Below are 19,483 nucleotides of genomic sequence, written 5' to 3' on the forward strand. Positions count from 1 at the left end.
AGTACTGAGCTGAGGAGCTGACAACTGGAGAGGAGAGAGCTCCTTATATAGACAAATGTGAATCATTTTAGCTACAAGGGGGCCCCTGGGCTGGCTGAGGTATTTTAGCTGTCCTGAACAGAGGTTTGAGGGATTTTAGCTAGTGGGAGTAGATACATGTGATGTCATGATACATGTCAGGGGTACATAAATGATGTCAGAAGAATGCAGTAGGGACACATGAAGGCTGTTTTAAGTGAAAGTAGACTGCAGAAGTTGACAGGTGGATTCAGGGGGTGCATAAATGAAGTCTGAGGCTGCAGAGTCAGTGTTGGATGACGTCATAATATGGAAAATACTCATGGTAGCAGAGGTTTTAAACCCTGGCAACCAAGAGGAAATCCTACTGGTTGCAGAGGTTATACAACATTGACACACAACCAGAAGTAACACTGCAACAAATACATGGAGCGTATATGGTAAATGGTTTTTATTGAAGATGCATACTTACATGTCCAATTTTTTTTTATAGCCCCTATCCATATGATAATGGCTAAAAACAAAAAATTGGAGATTTAGGTATGCATATTCAATGAAATATATGTTTACCATATAGGCTCCATGTATTGTATTTGTTGCAGCATTGCCAGAAGGCAACCTCCTGGTTGCAGAGGTTATAAAACCTTGAAGACCAGAAGAATCTCTCCTGGTTCTTGGAGTTATCTTGCAACCAGAAGGGTTTCCTTCTAGTTTCCAAGGTCATACAGCCTCTTTGACCAGTGCGGGTGCAGATTTCAGGATTGGGTCAAAAAAGGCTGCGGGTGCAAAAGGGCCATCTCTATAAAGATCAAATTCTTTCCACAGTGATGAGGGAATTATTGATTATCTCTTCCTTCCATTTCATCAGATTGGCTGAAATTAAGAATACACACAACATCTTGACCCCCATGAATTAGAGGGTTGGAAAAACAAATCCCCAAGATTGAAAAACAACTCCCAAATTTTGGTTTATGTTGATCAAGAGGACCAGCTGTCAAATGTTTTAGAAATAAAGGTGGGTTGTGGTGTAGAAATGAGCGCTTCCACCTTCTTCAAGAATGATTATTGATGCCTCAGCTCTGTACTGCTATGTTCCACTAGCCTTCATCTTCAGTGCTCTGCAATGAGCCTGATATATAGCCTAATAATCCTCAAGTGATGAAGCTCCACATTCCGCAAGCACAAGGTGAGCCGTAGAAAATAAGGGTCACATCAAACTCTTCTAATACTAGTTCATCTGTAAGTGTAAGTACAATAATGAGTATAGGTAAGATGATGGGCCCAAAAAAGAGAAGAAAAACTGTGAGCCCTCCCCCCCTTCCTTCCCTCCACGCACATCTGTCTCTGTTCCCACCTGATCCAGCAATCTGACACTTTTCTGCACTAGCCCTCCATCTCCGCCCGTCACATTCCCAGGTTCCACTCCTCTCCAATGCTTGACCTCCCACGTCCTATGTCTAGCCCCCATCAGTCAGTCTATCACCAGCGCCTCCGCCCCATCCCTACCCGCTTCAGCTTCCCTGGCTCACCTGCTGATGTGCTGCTGCTAGCAGTCCCCACATTTGGTCCGCTGCAGTCCAGCTCTTGCCCTCTACTCCGGTCCACCACCCAATCCAAACTCCACGGTCCTCAATCTGTGCTTTCTGTGCATGCAACTTTCTGTAATCTTTTCTGAAATCATCCCCTGTGCTTATGTCACCAAATGAACACTTAGCTCAGCTGCCTGTGCATTCCCGCGCGCACTATTGCCAAGTGGACATTCTGTCATGCTTGTTGATATAAATCATCACACCGTCCTTTGGGGCCCATTGTTGGGTCACGCCTTTTTTGGAAGATGTTGACCAAAACTGGCAAACATTTGGGAGCTTTCAATACTAATTTGCCAAATGATTTTGATTACTTGTTTTTATTTGTGACTTGTTTCCCATGTACTAGAAGCATTAAGATTTGAGGGAACAGAGAAATGTGCATAAAATTATTCCTTTCAAATCTTAAGCAATAGTTTGTCATCAGAAGATGAAATGTAAGGTGTTTGTGGCAGGCTTAGTAGGAAAATAACTTTCAACTGTATAGATTTTTTGTTTCACACCCAAACATTCTAGAAATTTCAGGAGTTTTTTTTATTTTGCATAATCTCTGTGCCATGAAATTCTTAGCAATATGTAGTGGGGTTCACATTTGAAATTTTTCAGCAATGCAAAAATTTCAAATCAGCAGAGCAAGTCAGCTTTTCACCTACCAGTCCCAGCCAATTTGGCTGGGAATTGAGTAATTTCCAAAAACCAGCAAGCAGAGCCACATAAGCAAACTAGCAGCACTCAACTTAACATGAACTGTCCTAATGGGGTGGCATCAAAACATGAGATATATGGGGTGCGCAGCAGCCACAGTGGGCCACTACACTTCAGGGCCCTTTAGCATTGGTGTAGCAGCGCCAACAGCAGCCCTTTTTCCTGTAGTGTTAGCGCGCCGCTATGTAGTATGCTGCGTTGCGCTACACTACAGCGCTTCTAGTGGCAAAAAAGGTGAAAACCCCGCTAAAAAGCGCTGTAACACAGCGTACAAGCAAATGTGAGTAAACCACTTAACTGACCTACCTCCAGTCACAGTACATATTGTTTTGCATATGTACATAATGCTATTTCTTGATTCACTTCAAATTTTTCTTCTTTCTATTCCAAGAAATTAGCAAGATCTTCTCACCTTTGATTATATGTACTGCAATAATTAAATATAAAGAGAGAAAAAAGTGTGCATGAAGACTGATTCACTTCTCCAAACTTTAATTTGTTTTGTTTCTCAATCAGGCTGATAAATATTCAGAGGCGGAGGAATTTGCAGGGAAGAGTGTCAGGGAGGATTTATTGATTGATTGAGGAAAATAGAGACTCGTTTGTGATTGAAAGAGGTTTCGACGGGGCTGAACGACTCGAATATCGAGTTAAGTGAGAAGCAAGTTTTCCTAGCCGGACAAGTTTGGATAAAGCGAACCAGTCTATCGGATAGGGAAGTTTGAAAGTGTCGCCGACGAATACGATCAAAAGCTGAGACATGTTCCAAAGCTTTAAAATCAGGAAGCTCTGGCTGTTCCGAAAGAATCACATCGAATTGCTGGCTCGCTTCTGTCAAGTTGGCTAGCTTGTCATAGTGCCATGCCCGGCCTTTGCTGGACAGTGGATAGGTTCGGATTCCATCGAGGTCGTTCAGTTGCAGAAAGCGTGATCCGCCAGTTTGGGACACTAGATTGTCCAGATGGATGTTGAGGTCTGATGAACCGTCGTTGCCATCTCATCAGTAAGCATGACCAGTCAGTAAAGCGATCGATTATACATACCCTGGCCAGAAAAACCTTCAAGCGAGTGCAATGATACCATTGCTGTTCCTCCTGGATAGTTGTACATTGAGAGATAAGTGGTTAAGGCTGTGTTTAGCGTAGCAATCACCCCAACGATTGACATTATTCCCAACTTGATCCATCTCGAGTGACGGAAAGGGCTGCTCCTATTCAGGAAAAAACGGTCAAAATTAATAAGCTCAGTGCCTTGATCGCGTCAGAAATGTTTGAGTATGATGGGTGATTTCTTGAGTGTCTTGGACTGACATACGATGCACGGACACTGAAGCGGAAAGATTCCAAACTGGGACGATGTAGATGATGAATCTAGTCTCTTTGTGGCCCAGACACGACATTGCCACTATAAACACTAGGGTACAAGCGCCCAAGAGGAATATCTTGCGATTCAAAACAAATCCCAAGAGTGCGAGTGGGTAACTGATTCCTAAGAGTTTGGGAAGCGATGATGTGAAATAAAAGTGCCATGGCATCACCTGATGGAATAGGCAGGGTAAAATGGTTTAAGTGCTTAAATTAACCTCAAAGGCGAGATTGTTAACTATGACAGCATGAAGCCAACTCACACCCCAATCAGCAGATTTGCCTTCAAGTACGTTGAAAATTAAAGAAGTGCCCTCGGGCCAGGTCAACTTTTGCCAAAAATATGAATCAATAGGCAAGGTCATCTCTGGGGATGAGTTGTAGAGGCCAATTGGGGAAAATAGATCTTGAGCTATTCTTCGTTTGATTGGAATCAGCCAAAAGAAGATCAATCACTCACCTAACGCAGCAAAAGTAACCAAAAACCCTCGACTCACAAGCTGCCAGAATGTGACCCGCTTAGATATCAAGCTCAGGAGGACGATCGGAGCTAAGAGAGCGACTAATTCGAGTCGAAAGATCACCGCGGCAAAAGTCAAAAACGAGCACGCATTTAAGGTCCCTTGTTTTCGCACCGAGTTCGTTTTTCCCCTCTTCATGGTAATCATATATTGACCTAATGCAATTTGGACTGTGTGTGTGTGATTAGAGCGGAGGGTGGGGTAGATAAAATGAAAAAAGTTCGTCAATATTATTGTCTCTTGAATATGAGTATGTTTAGTTTTGTCAGTGCTACTGCAAGGATGTATGTATGTAAAGATGAATCGATCGAATGAAGACAGAGCGGACCGAATGGGAAGGCGAACATGTTGGGCAAAGTGCGACTTGCGTAAAAAGCGAGATGGAATTGAATGGCCGAGAGCAAGAGCATGGAGACTGAGACGAGATCGCCAAAGACGAATCTAGTACAGAGTCCAAAGTAGACCAACGAGCTAGAGTTGAAGACAGCGAGGAGGGCGCGGACGAAGATTTGTTCGGCGAATTTGGATTGGACGAGGCCGATGAATCTGAGGATGGGCAGGAGCGCCCTGGAGATCGCGCCTACGAACAGTGCGCCGATGAATGTCCGCGGAAGTGGGCCGGGGAATTGGAGATGGTCTCCGGCGTGTGCGACGGCCGACAGCGCGGGTTGATGGATGAAGTCGTGGATGGCATGAAGGTTGAAGGACTCCTCTACTTTGGTGAAGGGAGACAAGAGCAGCTGAAGGAAGGTTGAGAGGAAGACGATGAGCGCTGCACTGATGACAAGCATGATAGCTGAGCGGTATACGCTGATGGCCACCGATCGAGCGTTTCTTGATCGGCTGTGGTAGCGGAAAGGGAAGAAACAGTCAGGAGATGGTCAACGGAGGAGGAACAGGATAAATAAGAGCCAGAGAGGAGTCAAGAGAGCCTTACCGTTTCTCCCTCGATTAGTTCCGGGTCGATTCAAGCTGCAGCCGCTTCCTCTTGAACGCTCGCCGCATCGACCACTTTGGCCAGCTGCAAGCTGCACTACTCGCAACTCCACACATTCAGCGGAGATTCCTCTTGAGGCTCTTCTACAAACCTCTCAACTCATTTTGAATCTGTGCATATTACGTATCATCGATCCGTGCATCAAGCATGAATGGACAAACTTGAAATATCCCCCCAATACTGCTCACAAGCATTACAAACAAATGCCCCCCAAGATCCTATTCTCCTGCACAGCAATGAAGCATTGTGATCTAATTGAGGATGCCAAAGGTAAATGTTTATCAGGCACTATCATCATGCATGATATCCTCCGTTTCTGATGTAAATATGTATTTCTTCAAAAAAATAAAATGAAAACGTCAAGAAGAGATAGCCGAGTTTCAAAATGAGTTTTGTTTGTCCTAATAAGTAATCTACTCAGACTGTACACAAATACAACATGACCGTGCTTGATATATTCTACAAATCATAACTGGCCATTTTTCTATGATAACATGCTTGCTGATCGTATCCACAGAGATAAGGTCAATCTGAAAAGGGCCTGTTGCCTGTCTTGAAGAGGCACAGTTGACCGCCCAAGATCCGTTGTATGATCAACAGTTTACTGAGTCTTTTTGCCTTTGCTACAGGCCCTGTTGATAATGGTGCCGGTAGAAATCTGATGCTTGGCCTGGATGGATCAATTATCAAAGAAGCGGTCAGCACCAGCGCTTGCGAGTCGAGCCGAGGAGTATTATGACTCTTTATCTACTCACATCGGTGTAATGAAAATTTTGGTTGCAGCAATAGCCATCAGTCCCCGATTGTTCACTGCAATCATACGTTGTGGAACCCTTTGGTTCATTTCTAGCCCCGATCACTACAGAGACGTATATATCAAGTCAGCATGATGTCCATTCCTTTTTTAGAGTAATGAAATCCCTACTGACTGTAGTAGTCATCTTGTTTCCTTGGGACTTTCATCTGGCAATAACCGGTATTCCCATTGCCGCACGTGAAAATCGAAGAGCTTCCTGGGTCATTCATGTCTGCAATGACAGCTACTGGCAGACTGTGTGTAAGCAATAAGAGGATGAATGATTTGGGAGACTGCATTGTGGTGTCACTGATCAGGCGGGATGGTTGAATCACAGAGGCTACTCGCAAAGACCTGATGTGACTGGTTGTAGGGGTATTGGCCTCAGATCTGCTTACTTTATAATGGCAAGTGCTGGTGGGTCTCTCGACATCAGTCTCTTGATGTTTTTTTCCCCGACAAGTGCCGTGCAGTGATATGGTCGACACGGTAACCAAGCACTGCCCAGAGATTTTTGTCACCGATGGCCCGTTCTGAAGTCACCCTCGAATTCATGTCTCGTCAAAACACTTCCAGGAAAAACCCCGATCAACAAACGTGCATAGCTACATAACAGCGCTTTCGAGAAAAGCATTTCCTCTCGAGGAGATCCTTGTCACTTCCAAGGGGTAGGAGTGTTGTGGGGAACAGTTGTGGGGACTGCCCGACGTAGAAACACAGCCAGCCAGTGGCACGAGTACCTCCTTCTCGGGTGTCAATGGCCCCAAATTTTCTGCGGCAACAAGCCCAGCATTCCAGAAAAAACATCGCACTGGCACGAAGGAGGTAAACTCAACGAAATTCCGCCGCTTCGACACTTATCCATCTGGGATACTGCAGCCCTGTGATGGGCGAGCTGTTGGCCATCGCCGCAAGTGAAGAGGCATCGCGGTGGAGGGCTAACTTAACACAAGTCCCTCGCTTCGGAGGGCCCGGGTGTAGCCTGAGCCGGCGCAAAGCGCCCCTCGCGCGAGCTTGGGGCTGTTTGGCAGGGAAAATCTTACCCTCACATCTGCCCCGAACTTAACACAAGTCCCTCCCTCACGCCTACGCTCGGGGGGGGGGGGGGGGGGGGGGGGGGGGGGGGGGGGGGGGGGGGGGGGGGGGGGGGGGGAAAGGGGGGGGCGAAGGGCCCGCCTCCCGAAGGGAAGAACTTGCACCTAAAGTCGGCTTACGAGGGAGAGAGCTACCAGCCAAAAGGTGTGGAGGTGATCCCCCCCTCTTTTCCCCAGTAGCTCTTGTCTAAACCTCTGGCCCTTGGCACCATCAGAAGCGCAAGACGTCCAGCATACTGATTCCAGCTTGAAAAGCCCAAATATCTCTATCCTCTCCCAATAATCCCTGTGTAAATAAAATAACATTGTAAGCTATCCGACCTCTTCAAGCCCGGATATCCCAATAGATATATCCGGTGCTAAATGCATGAACAAGTATCACACAGGAGCCACAATTGTATGTACATACATATTATCAATAGATTCCAGAATCTATGGATTTAACACTGCCAACTGGCTGTATTGAGTCAAAAACCCATGAGAGGGTCCATTGACTGATGATCCAAATGGATCTGCACCTGTCAAAATTAGGGATGAAAGTGGGTCGGGTCGACCCGGCGGGTACCCGGCCCGTGTCGGGTCTGGGGCCGGGTTCGGGTCGACCTTTGTCACAAAAACCCATTTTTGACCCGACCCGCCTCAGACCCGCCAGATTTTTGGGTCGGGTTCGGGCAGCCATTTTGGCTGTCGGGTCGACCCGCCGACCCGTTTACAGACCCGCGCAGCAGGCGGGTACCCATGTAAAACACGTGGCCCCGCGCTCCCAGACTACATCAATTGCGCGGCCGGCGCTCCCACTGGGCCACCAATCATAGTTTGCGGGGCCGTGGCCCGTCAGCACTGAATATATGTATATACTCAGGCTGCCGCTCTCAGCTACCGGCCCGTTACCCACGACTTCACCATGGCCAGGACCCGCTCTCAACAAGTATGCCCCCTCAAGCGCAAGAAGCACGTCCCCTCCTCAACCAAAGACAATACCGGGGCAACTAACAACGCCAAGGGCTCTATTGATCAAGACCACCAGTCACCTGCGGAAAGTGAGGCCGAAGACGACATCCAAGTCCTGGACCCCAGTCAGCCCCGTGAATCCCAAGAAAAAGCTCCCCGCTCGGCAAACGAAGCTTCCCAAACCGGAGAAAAAAGTTCGTCTCAAGGCCAAAAACCGCGTAAAACCACGAGCAAGATATGGAACCACTTCAAACCCAGTGGGGAAGGTTGGTTGTTACTTTCTCTATTCTCTGAATCAAAAATATTCTAATGTTTATTTATTTTTATTTTGTTTGAATGTTGAAACAGGTGAAGAGAAAAGAGGACAATGTCGGTACTGCCAGCAAACTTTATCTGCCAAAAGCTCGTGCGGAACGAAACACCTTTGGCGACACCTCGAACGATGCACCTCTTATTGATCACGAAGCAGGCAGACTATGCTGCAAATCTCAAAGAATTCGACACCGGCCAATTGGGTGTTTTCTCAGCAGAAGTCCCGCGATCTTCTTGCAAAGATGGTCGTTACTGACAAACGTTCGTTCAAGTCGGTCGAGAGTAAGCTGTTCAGGGAATTTGTGGCGAGCTTACAACCTCAGTTCAAACTCTATAGTCGAATAACCGTCAAGAAAGACATCTTGGAGATGTATCACTCAACCAAAGCCGATATTGCCCTTGAGATCGTTGAAGCGAATCAAATCGCCTTAAGAACTGACCTCTGGACGACTTCAAATCAAACCCCCTACATGGTGATCTCAGCGCATTTCCTCTCGTCCGACTGGACTCTGAAAAAGCGACTCATCTCGTTCAAGGAACTTCCGCCACCTCACACCGGATTGCTAATCGCTGAGCAGCTCTTCTCAGCGATTGTTGAATGGAAAGCTATCGACAAAGTCTCTTTTATTACTGTCGATAACGCCGCTGCAAACGATGTTGCCGTGGCTCGAGTCAAACAGTTACTTCAAGACAAAAGTCGATCCCCACCGATAATGGAAGGGAAGTTCTTCCATGTGCGATGCGCCGCACACATCATCAACCTGATCGTCAAAGATGGTTTGCATCAGCTCTCTCCCGCCATCAGCAAGATCCGAGACTCTGTCCGATATATCAGAAGTACCCCCTCCCGAAAGCGACAATTCAAAGAGGCTCTTGAGTTGACAAATATTGGAAATCTAGCCCAGCCAGTACTCGATGTGCCAACGCGCTGGAACTTGACATTTCATATGCTCAATTCGTCTATACCGTACCAAGAGGCCTTTGAGAATCTAGCCCTGCAAGATGCGAACTATAACAACTGTCCTGCTGCCGAAGAGTGGGAGGAGATCACGGCAATGAAAGATTTTCTTTCAATATTCAACACTGGTTAGTTGACATATTCATTTTATTTACTCTATCCATTTGAATAATGTACTCATTTTCAATTGTTTATTCTCAAACCCGCAGCAACATTGAAGCTGTGCATGACTCATTGTCCAACAGCCCACATGCTTTATGTGAATATAGTTAGAATAAAAAAGAAGCTGAACAATGTTCTTCAATCCGGACCGACTGAACTTTGCGATCTAGTGGAACCGATGCAAGAAAAGTACGACAAATATTGGAAAAACCCTGAAGAGTCGGCCGCAATCTTCCTCGTCTTCAATCCGCGATACAAGCTTTCGCTCATCGAGTTTCTGCTCCTCGAAAACTGTGATTCGGACACAGACAAATGTGAAGTTCCGAAAAAAATCGATGGCATAACAAAACGACTCTACGCCTTGTTCAACGAGTTCGCCTCCAACGCAAAACCAAAATCAAACACTTTGAATGCCTCTCAAGGCTCTCAATCGATGTGGAACTCCGTCCGGTGCAGGCTGGCGGCAGTTAGGTGGAGGGGAATGGGGAAAAGAGGTTTGTGTGCCCTCCGGGTGATGGTCGGGATGAGCGGAGAGGATCGGTTGAGCGATGAGGTTTTGGGGGGGGGAGATTTTACGACGGCGTTGAGCGCGCGTCGGCGGTTGGTTGTTTTTTGAGGGATTAAGTGGAAAGACAGGGAAGGGAAGAAGAGGACTCCAGATGATCAATAAGATTCAGGATGGCGCTATGGAGGGCGTCGGATAATCAACAATAAACTCTGATGGATTCCTAATTTGGGATCAGCTAGGTTCCATGCCCCCCTTCCTCTGAGTTCGTGGGCGAACTCAGACTCCAGGGGGCGCCGCGGACTGCGGACCCGTCATCACGCCCCGCACGCGCACAAAGACAAAACAAAACAACACAAAACCACAAGCAGGCTACAAAAGAGAACAAACCAAACCCTCCCCACTGAACCCATCCAAAGCGCGCAGTAGAGAAAAGGAAAATAAAACAGAGGATCCATGAAAAAGAAAACAACAACCTGAGAGAACAAGCAGAACAAACAAAGGAAAGGGTGATCCTGAACACGTCTTGAAGGCGCGACGCGCGCCGCGTTGCAAGATCTTGAAAGGAACTGAGTCTTGAGTCTTGAAGCTTGAATCCTGGGGCACCTCGACCAGCCGCGCGCCAGCGCGCAATGCTTTGAACTGAGTCTACATCTGTACCATGCGGCACACCACATCGATCAACAATAGTACAACTTTATGTTGGAATTTTGCCATTTCCTCTTACTTACACCTCTAAAACATTGTTTCATGTCATTCTCAAAAGCATTGCCAGTATCCTTGTTAGTACAGATTTTATCACACCAAGTAGTCATTGAACCGTGTGTAGTAGATAATATCTTGTCATACTTGTTATCACGCATAGTCTCAGAGATAGTATAAATGAAACTTGTCTTGATCAAACTTTTTCATTATTCTATTGTCTTCCAACCACTTGTTGGCCGCTTGTTTTTAGTCTATTTAAAGCCAGCCTACAACAAGAAATTACACTCATTGGTTCTCCTCATTCTTTCTCCGCGCCCCGCTGAGCCGCATCCGGTGAGAGAGTCATCCTCACTGCCCAAATTCTTGAGTTCTTATCAATACTCATCTTAGCCCTTTTATTTCTCGTGCCTGAAAGTTCTAAATTCTAACACTTTAGATTCTAAAAATACGTTTGAAGACATTTAGGAAAGTCGCTTCAAGGAGTACCTTGCAAGCAAGATGACAAAGACTGTACCAACAGTCACGGCTACGGCAGAACTTGATCTCTATCTGCAAGAAGGCACGGTTGCCGTCGATACTCCGTCGTTCGATATCCTCGATTGGTGGAAAACAAACGCATTCCGATTCCCAACCCTTTCAAAACTGGCGAGGTACTTCTTAATAGCACCGATGACATCAATAGCATCCGAGTCAGCCTTCTCAACTGGGGGAAGAGTGCTCAGCCCCTCTAGAAATCGGCTGAATCCCGAAACACTCGAAGCCCTTGTCTGCGGGCAAGATTGGATTAGAACCAACAAGGGCCTCTCTGACCAACAGCCCGAAGAATCTGAGCTTAACTCCGACTGATATAGTATAAGTTCTGATGTTTTTTTATCCAACCTCTTTCACATTCATTGAAAAAATATCGATATCGTGTTATATATACAGAATTACATTGAATAAATAAGACAGAATTACTAAATAAGAATGAGATTGATTGAATGATTTCCATGAGCTGTTGGCATGGAAATAAGCCATAAATATGGCTTGACCCGAATCCTGACCCGCGATCCGACCCGCCCCGACCCGGACCCGACTTCATCACAAGCAGGGTTGGGTTTGGGCAGTGCTAACCTGAATCCAACCCGACCCGCCCCGACCCGCAATTATACCCGGGTCGGGTTTGGGCACCGTTTTCCAACCCGAACCCGACCCGGTTTCATCCCTAGTCAAAATCTACTTCCCAAAAAACCAGGGAATGATGGACTACAAATCACAAGCCACTGGCTATTTTTGGCCAATTTTTTCCAAAAAAAAAGGGGATAAACCTGAGAAGCAAGGCTACAGCTTTGTCTACTCAGAATTATCTTTGAGATGTTATGTATTTTTTAAATAGAGGTTGAGTTTAAACAATGTGAAAATCAGGCCAATTTCTCAAAGTACTCAGGCTGCGGGGACAACTTTTGGTGCAAGCCTCTCCTACAGAGAGTCCCTTTGGGACCCCCGTTTGAGAGGCTTTGTTAAGCTCACATCTGCCCCACCATCCTGGATGAAAACCCTTCAGCCAAAAGAACCGGCCAAAAGGCCTGATTTTTCTCTATCTTTCCGCGCTAGACAGACCACCCGGGGTTGTCAACTTCCCCGTCAATGAATTTTTGAAGTTTTTATTTTCCTGTGTATATCATTGAAACGGCTCCATTGTCTTTTGAAACATCTTGTCATTGAGTAACTGTATGGATCCGCGGCTGATATGCCCCCTGTGCCAATTGAACAAGGTGCCTCCATGAGAGACCCTCACTCAAATGCCAGGGAATGGATACTATTAGCCCAAAATATGACAAAAAAGGTATGGCCATAAAGCCAAGATGCTAGAATACATGCCAAATTTCACGGCATGTTGATTGGCTTGATGGTTTGGTAGTTACAAGTGTCTGAGTTGCAAAAAGGCAAAAAAGCCACAAAAAGCCACAGCTCTCTGGCCATGGCTGGGACTTTCTCATAAGTCCCTCTTTCAGAGGCTTTCTTCGCGAAGCACCTTCGGCGCGCCGGCTCCCCCAGCCCCTGAAACAAGGGGACTGCCCAGAAGGACTCCAGAAACAGTGATCCTTGAAAATGGAAAAACTATGGCCGTGTTTGGCAGCGTGATTATTACACAATAAATAATCAGACTTACTTTGAGCACTGTCAAACACCTAACTCAGAACAAGTCCCACCTGGTGGGAGAATCGCTGTGGCTGGCCACAAAGTGCCCCTTCCTGCAGGGAGGGAAATTTGGCTGAGAAAGAAATTCCAAATGGCCAGAGGAAAAATATTGAGCCTCACCAAGCCCCCCCCCCCCCCCTCAGCTCCTGTGGACCTGCCCCAGTGCCAAAATATACTTCCAGATCTCAGCTTTCAACTGGTGCTGGTCTCATCTCCCCAATCCCTACCATTTTCACTGCACTAATCTTTTAAAAATGAGAACAAAAAACACAAAGAAATGTAAAACAAGAATCTGCAACACTCATGCCTTGTGGATCTTGGATTCAAAACCAAAATATATGTGCAGATCCTCCTGTAGCCACACAATTGCTGAATTTTCTTGTAGAGATGATGTTCACTCTTGCAGATTTGCAGAAAATCCAAAAATGGATCTTCAGAGCAATGGAAAATCCTTCAGGATTCCTTCAAAAATCAAAACAGATTCCTTCCATCATTTTTTGAAATTTTCACTGAAAGATTTGTGTGAGGGTGTGCATCAGTAACATCCACAAATCTGTCTATTTAGTTTTCTTTCTACATATTTGGTTTATTTTTAAATAATTTTCTAGTGATTTTGGGGTTGAGTATCCTTCCTTTCCCTGCTATCCTGCAGACATTATGCAAAAGATTCTATTCCAGAGAGCCCCTGGGCGGGTCTCCTGTACCCTCTGATTGAGAGGCTTAGTTAAGCTAGGTCAAGATCAGGGTGTAAATGGGTTGGGCTGACCCAAAACCAACCCAAGACCCATTGGTGTTTGGGTTAGGGGTTCTTCTTCTGGTACCCAAGCTGTACATTGGGCCCACCCAGGATTCAGTCACAAGCTTGAAACATCTCCCCCTGCAATACACATACATGGCATCTGAGAATGCTTCTGTGAAGCAGATCTCCCTTGGCCTCTGATGCACAACTTTAAGGGAAAATTGTGGTGTGAGGGCACAATCAGCTTGCATGTGGCGACCTGTCCTCTCCAAAGTCAAAAGGTAAAAGGAGATGTTGCCCAATCACACAGGGACCATCTGAGAAAGGCACCCGCCGTCTGCAACAGTTGCAAAAGAAGAAATTTTTCTTGTGTTACCCACCCCAATCATTGCTCCCATCATTTTAAAATGGTTCATGATGCCCATTAAGAAAAGCTTAAACATCTAAAATATCTGCCATTGAGCAATTCAAACCAATTATGGTGATCCCTACAGCTAAATGTGTAATTCCTGTTTGCTCAGAGTTATGTGAGATCTCGCTTTCCACAACCAACCTCACAAGGATTATGATGTGAATGATTGGAAATTGGTAGGTTGGAACCCCATCTGTATTTTGAGAAGGCCAGAAAATCAACAGATCTTTACCAATGAGATGTCAATGGCGGGCCAGCTATTCCAATGCAGCATTAGCATGGTGTAGTGTAGCAGAATTCTGCTGACATTTAGTGTAGTGTTAGTGAAATTGTAGGGGATCTGAGACAGCACTAAGTCTACGCGCACAGGGTGCAAAGAAGGGCCTGCTACGCTGCACTACAGAAATTTTTAGTGGCTTTTTGGCATTTTTTGGAGCTAAAGTGCTGTAGTGTAGCAGCAGTAGCCGCACACTAACACTACAGAAAAAAGGGCCACTGTTAGCGCCGCTACACTAACGCAAAGTGGCTCCATAGGGTAGTGTAGCTTAGTGGCACAAAGTTGGAACTAGAAAATGAACACTTTAAAATAATTTGGGGACAGATCTCCTTCTTTGATTTCAAAATTTTTCTGTACTTGAGCAAAAATTGTGAGGTAGTCTTCTTTGTCTTTGAATCTCATGATGATTAAAAAGACACTGCTTGGATGCTCTTGCAATGCCACACATAAAACTAGAGGCCAAGGCGGCTTCGCCGCTGCAAATTCAATGGCCATCCTGCCTCTTTCAATTATCCCCCCCCCCCTTGACAGGCTAGCCATATTAGACAGGCAAAAATGATTTTAAATTTGGCTAAGTAGGCTGTTGTGAAGCATATCCCATTCCCTGCTAAGGAACACACACTCCATTGCATCCCATCCATGTAACAAATACATATTTCTCATTCAAATCAATTTCATGCAAAGAAATTGGATTGCACAAGTCTTTAATTAATCTGAATAAGTCAAGCCCTGATGTTTCTGTGAGACTGCTTAATATATAGCAAAAACAATTAAAAAAAATCCAAGGACACTTTAGTTATGATTAATCTAATCACTTCATACTCCTCCATATCCAAGCAAGCTCTTTCCATGATCCCCACCATTCTTGTGTGACCCGGTCTGTCTGGAGTTTGATCAATGTTGCCGGGAGGAGGGCCCCAGGGAGAAGCATTGGGAGTGGGGGCGGCAGGGATTGCCATTGACACTTGCAAGTTGGTCTGTGCAAGTACCACCTGCGCAGGGGAAAGGGGTTTGGTCTGAGGGGGCTGAACCTAACTAAGTCCCTCCTCCGCCTCCAAAGGAGGGACTTACAAAAAAGAGTTTTCTTTTCTTTTTGGCATGACAGGTTTGCTCAATGTATGCACATCTACAGGCAAGAAGCCTGAACATCTATCAGTATTTGTTTTTTTATATAGCACCCCACCCTAATTGTTAAGAAATCAGCTAGAAAGAAAGCCCCATAATGGGTCAGACAGGGGTCCCCAGGAGCATTGTCTCACAGATTGAAATCCATTTGATGTCAGTGTCATCAAAAAAAAGCAAAATTGCTTTTCATCCTCTGTACATACACCTGTCAGAGCTATGGAAAAAAACAGACAGATGTGTCACTTTTTTGCCTCAAAGGAACTGTGTGTACTTCACTGTATTGGGGTACCTGGCGGAGTGTCTCACAGGTCATCTTCTGATGCTGATTTTTTGTTGAGGGAGGGGTGGTACATCCCCAAAATTTTGTGAGGTTGTAGGCCAAGTGTGCACCTTCATCATGGTCTTTACAGTGCCACAATAGCTATTGTTTTGGAAAAGTTATTGCAGACTTAGGATTTTCTCTGCAAAATCTGAAAAACTCGTCACACCAAAAATGTCCACTGATTGAGAACTCCCCCCTTCGGAGGCGGGCGTGAAGCACCCAGGAGGGACTTTTGTAGCTAAGTTTGGGAGGGGGCCTTCGACTCGCGAGCGGTATGGCAGGGTGGGGGAGTCGAATTCTCACATCTACTCTTGATGACCGGTCTGACTGGTCATCGAGAGGTGGTGAGACCGGTCATCGAGAGGTGGTGAGTCCCCTCGATGACCGGTCTGACTGGTCATCGAGAGGTGGTGAGTCCCCTCGATGACCGGTTTGACTGGTCATCGAGAGGTGGTGAGTCCCCTCGATGACCGGTTTGACTGGTCATCGAGAGGTGGTGAGTCCCCTCGATGACCGGTCTGACTGGTCATCGAGAGGAGATGTGGGTCCCCTCGATGACCGGTCTGACCGGTCATCGAGAGGAGATGTGGGTCCCCTCGATGACCGGTCTGACCGGTCATCGAGAGGAGATGTGGGTCCCCTCGATGACCGGTCTGACCGGTCATCGAGAGGAGATGTGAGTCCCCTCGATGACCGGTCTGACTGGTCATCGAGAGGAGATGTGGGTCCCCTCGATGACCGGTCTGACCGGTCATCGAGAGGTGGTGAGTCCCCTCGATGACCGGTCTGACTGGTCATCGAGAGGTGGTGAGTCCCCTCGATGACCGGTTTGACTGGTCATCGAGAGGTGGTGAGTCCCCTCGATGACCGGTCTGACCGGTCATCGAGAGGAGATGTGGGTCCCCTCGATGACCGGTCTGACCGGTCATCGAGAGGAGATGTGAGTCCCCTCGATGACCGGTCTGACTGGTCATCGAGAGGAGATGTGGGTCCCCTCGATGACCGGTCTGACCGGTCATCGAGAGGTGGTGAGTCCCCTCGATGACCGGTCTGACTGGTCATCGAGAGGTGGTGAGTCCCCTCGATGACCGGTTTGACTGGTCATCGAGAGGTGGTGAGTCCCCTCGATGACCGGTCTGACTGGTCATCGAGAGGAGATGTGGGTCCCCTCGATGACCGGTCTGACCGGTCATCGAGAGGAGATGTGGGTCCCCTCGATGACCGGTCTGACTGGTCATCGAGAGGTGGTGAGTCCCCTCGATGACCGGTCTGACCGGTCATCGAGAGGAGATGTGGGTCCCCTCGATGACCGGTCTGACCGGTCATCGAGAGGAGATGTGAGTCCCCTCGATGACCGGCACAGACGATGCGAGTCCTCTCGATGACCGGTCTGACCGGTCATCGAGAGGAGATGTGAGTCCCCTCGATGACCGGCAAAGACCGGTCATCGAGAGATGCGAGTCCCCTTGATGACCGGTCTGACCGGTCATCCAGAGATGTGAGTCACCTCGATGACCGGCAAAGACCGGCCATCGAGCGGAGATGTGTCCCCTCGATGACCGGCAAAGGCCGGTCATGGAGAGTTGTGAGCCTGAGGTATTAGGGTTTTCCGGGGAACCGGGGATAACGGAAAACTACAGACGAGCTACCAGAATTTCCGGACCTGTTTTCAAGGTCTAATATCCTTTTACAATGTAACTTTGAAGGTATTTTTAGTAATAGGCTTTGCGCGGGTGCAAGGTGTTTTGATTCGTAAATGAGATTGATTTCAGGTTTTGAAGAAGGCAATGATACAAAGATTTTGCCACGAGAGAAAGAGCTCCCTAGTGGCTACAAAGACTTTTTATAATCTAACACAAGACAAGGAAATTTCCAGAATTAACTACAACATGAAAGGATTCCTGGAAAAATGGAAAGGAAAAGAAAAATAAGGAAATTCCTCGAACAACACCGGTGCACTTCTCGAATATTCCTTGTTCAGAATGTCTTTGATGATCCTGGGAAAACCTAAACTGAATGAATTTCAGCTATCTGTTTGTTACAAAACATGACTGACCTATTAAGTTTTCTTCTTTTTGGGATCCTGAGACTGGCGCCATTGTATGAGGTAATGCTGCAAAAAATGTTGAAAATACGCTGGGATATGGTCTTCAAAGACCCAAGTGTCTTCTCTGGGTGTTGAATTGCGCCAACGTAAAAGGAAATCAAACTTACCTTTTCAAGTCTTGCCCTTCACTGGACGCGCATCCAGAATCTGGTATAGTTTTGACCAATCTACAATGCGTCCCGAATCATAGTATATTTCTTTGACACCTTCAAGAACCCCTCGACCAGCGACTTGACTCTGAGGGTGATATTTTGCCAACAGAGACACATTAAAAACTGGATGTAACTTAGGGTACTCACGTGCAATGTCTAATCTGACCGCGTTCTCTCCTACCATCTCAATAACTTTAAAAGGGCCAATATATCGGTAATCAAGCTTCGCGTTGATCCGTCGGCTTTGAATAAACTTCCGGAGAAGTAGGACCAAATCTCCGGGTTGATATTGAGTAGCAGGTTTCTTATGTGCATCATGGTAAAGAGATTGCCGTCGCTTAGCTTGAGTTAGACATTCTATAGCCTTTTCTTGTATTTCCTGTAAATCAACAATGAAGTCGTCCAGCAAGCGAATACCTGAATTTTCTGTCAAAGTACTGAACTTGGGGTGAAAGCCGTTAGCAAAGAAAAATGGAGAAGTTCCCAAAGAAGCGGAGTCTAAATTATTAACGGAAAACTCGGCAATATCCAATATCTTGACCCAATTGTCTTGATAGTAAGAACAGAAATGGTGCAAATAATCTTCCAAAACTTGATTCATGCGCTCCGTCTGCCCATCTGTTTGAGGGTGATAAGCAGTGGAAAATCCTGGAGTAATGCACAGTAAGCGCATAAGTGAGCGCCAAAATTCACTTACAAAAGTGGAGCCTCTATCCAAAATTATTTTTTCAGGAATGCCATGTAGCTTAAAAATGTTGGATCTGAAAAGCTGCGCCAATTGCTCCGCCGTGTAAGTCTCTTTACAGGGAACAAAGTGAGTGACTTTACTGAGCAGGTCCACGACCACCATGATAGAATCATAACCTCCCGAAACCGGTAGCTTGGTTATAAAATCCATCCCAATTACACTCCAGGGACGGTGAGGAATTGGGAGGGGATTCAACGTTCCTTCTGGATTATGCCTTCGGGCTTTAATGCGCTGGCAAGAATCACAAGATCTTACATAAGTGATAACTTCCTTCCTGATCCCAGGCCACGAAAAGGAGCGGGTGATCAAGGATAATGTTCTTGCTATGCCCGGATGTCCCACAGTTGGCGCATCGTGAAACAGTTGTATCAGACGGGTGCGAAAAGGAGCTGGAACAAAAATTCTATCTTGAAACCAAAGAATGCTGTCACGTTCTATCAAATCCTCTTGCTCCTCCTGACTTACCTTATCATAGTTCTTAGAAAAATAATCTAACACTTCTTTTTTCGGACGCTGAAATTGAAGATCATAAAGGTTAAAAGACAAACTAGGAGTAATGCCTTCTACATTATCAACCGAAACCATCCGTCGGGCAATTGCATGTGAGGGAATCAACGGGCCATCTCCCACATAATCCGGTCGCCGACTAGGAGCATCCGCCGGGTTTGCCTTTCCTGATATGTGATAAATCGCCATATTAAAGCCATCTAAGATAGATGCCCATCGGGCCTGCTTGGGTGTCAAAT

General features: G+C 46.4%; 2 protein-coding genes across 2 annotated transcripts; both read right to left on the reverse strand.

The window, feature by feature from the left end:
- Positions 1-2,868: 2,868 nt before the first annotated feature.
- On the reverse strand, positions 2,869-4,985 carry PtA15_3A633 (uncharacterized protein; the record flags this gene model as incomplete). Its single annotated transcript, XM_053167620.1, has 6 exons — positions 2,869-3,284; positions 3,353-3,519; positions 3,620-3,846; positions 3,937-4,040; positions 4,134-4,364; positions 4,523-4,985. The coding sequence occupies 6 exons, from the start codon at positions 4,983-4,985 to the stop codon at positions 2,869-2,871; spliced, it is 1,608 nt and encodes a 535-aa protein (XP_053018819.1).
- Positions 4,986-5,792: 807 nt separating this feature from the next.
- Positions 5,793-6,286, reverse strand: PtA15_3A634 (uncharacterized protein; the record flags this gene model as incomplete). Its single annotated transcript, XM_053167621.1, has 3 exons — positions 5,793-5,861; positions 5,947-6,050; positions 6,121-6,286. The coding sequence occupies 3 exons, from the start codon at positions 6,284-6,286 to the stop codon at positions 5,793-5,795; spliced, it is 339 nt and encodes a 112-aa protein (XP_053018820.1).
- Between the last annotated feature and the right edge of the window lie 13,197 nt (positions 6,287-19,483).

The sequence above is a fragment of the Puccinia triticina genome, chromosome 3A (genome assembly GCF_026914185.1).
Source record: "Puccinia triticina chromosome 3A, complete sequence".
Taxonomy (NCBI): domain Eukaryota; kingdom Fungi; phylum Basidiomycota; class Pucciniomycetes; order Pucciniales; family Pucciniaceae; genus Puccinia; species Puccinia triticina.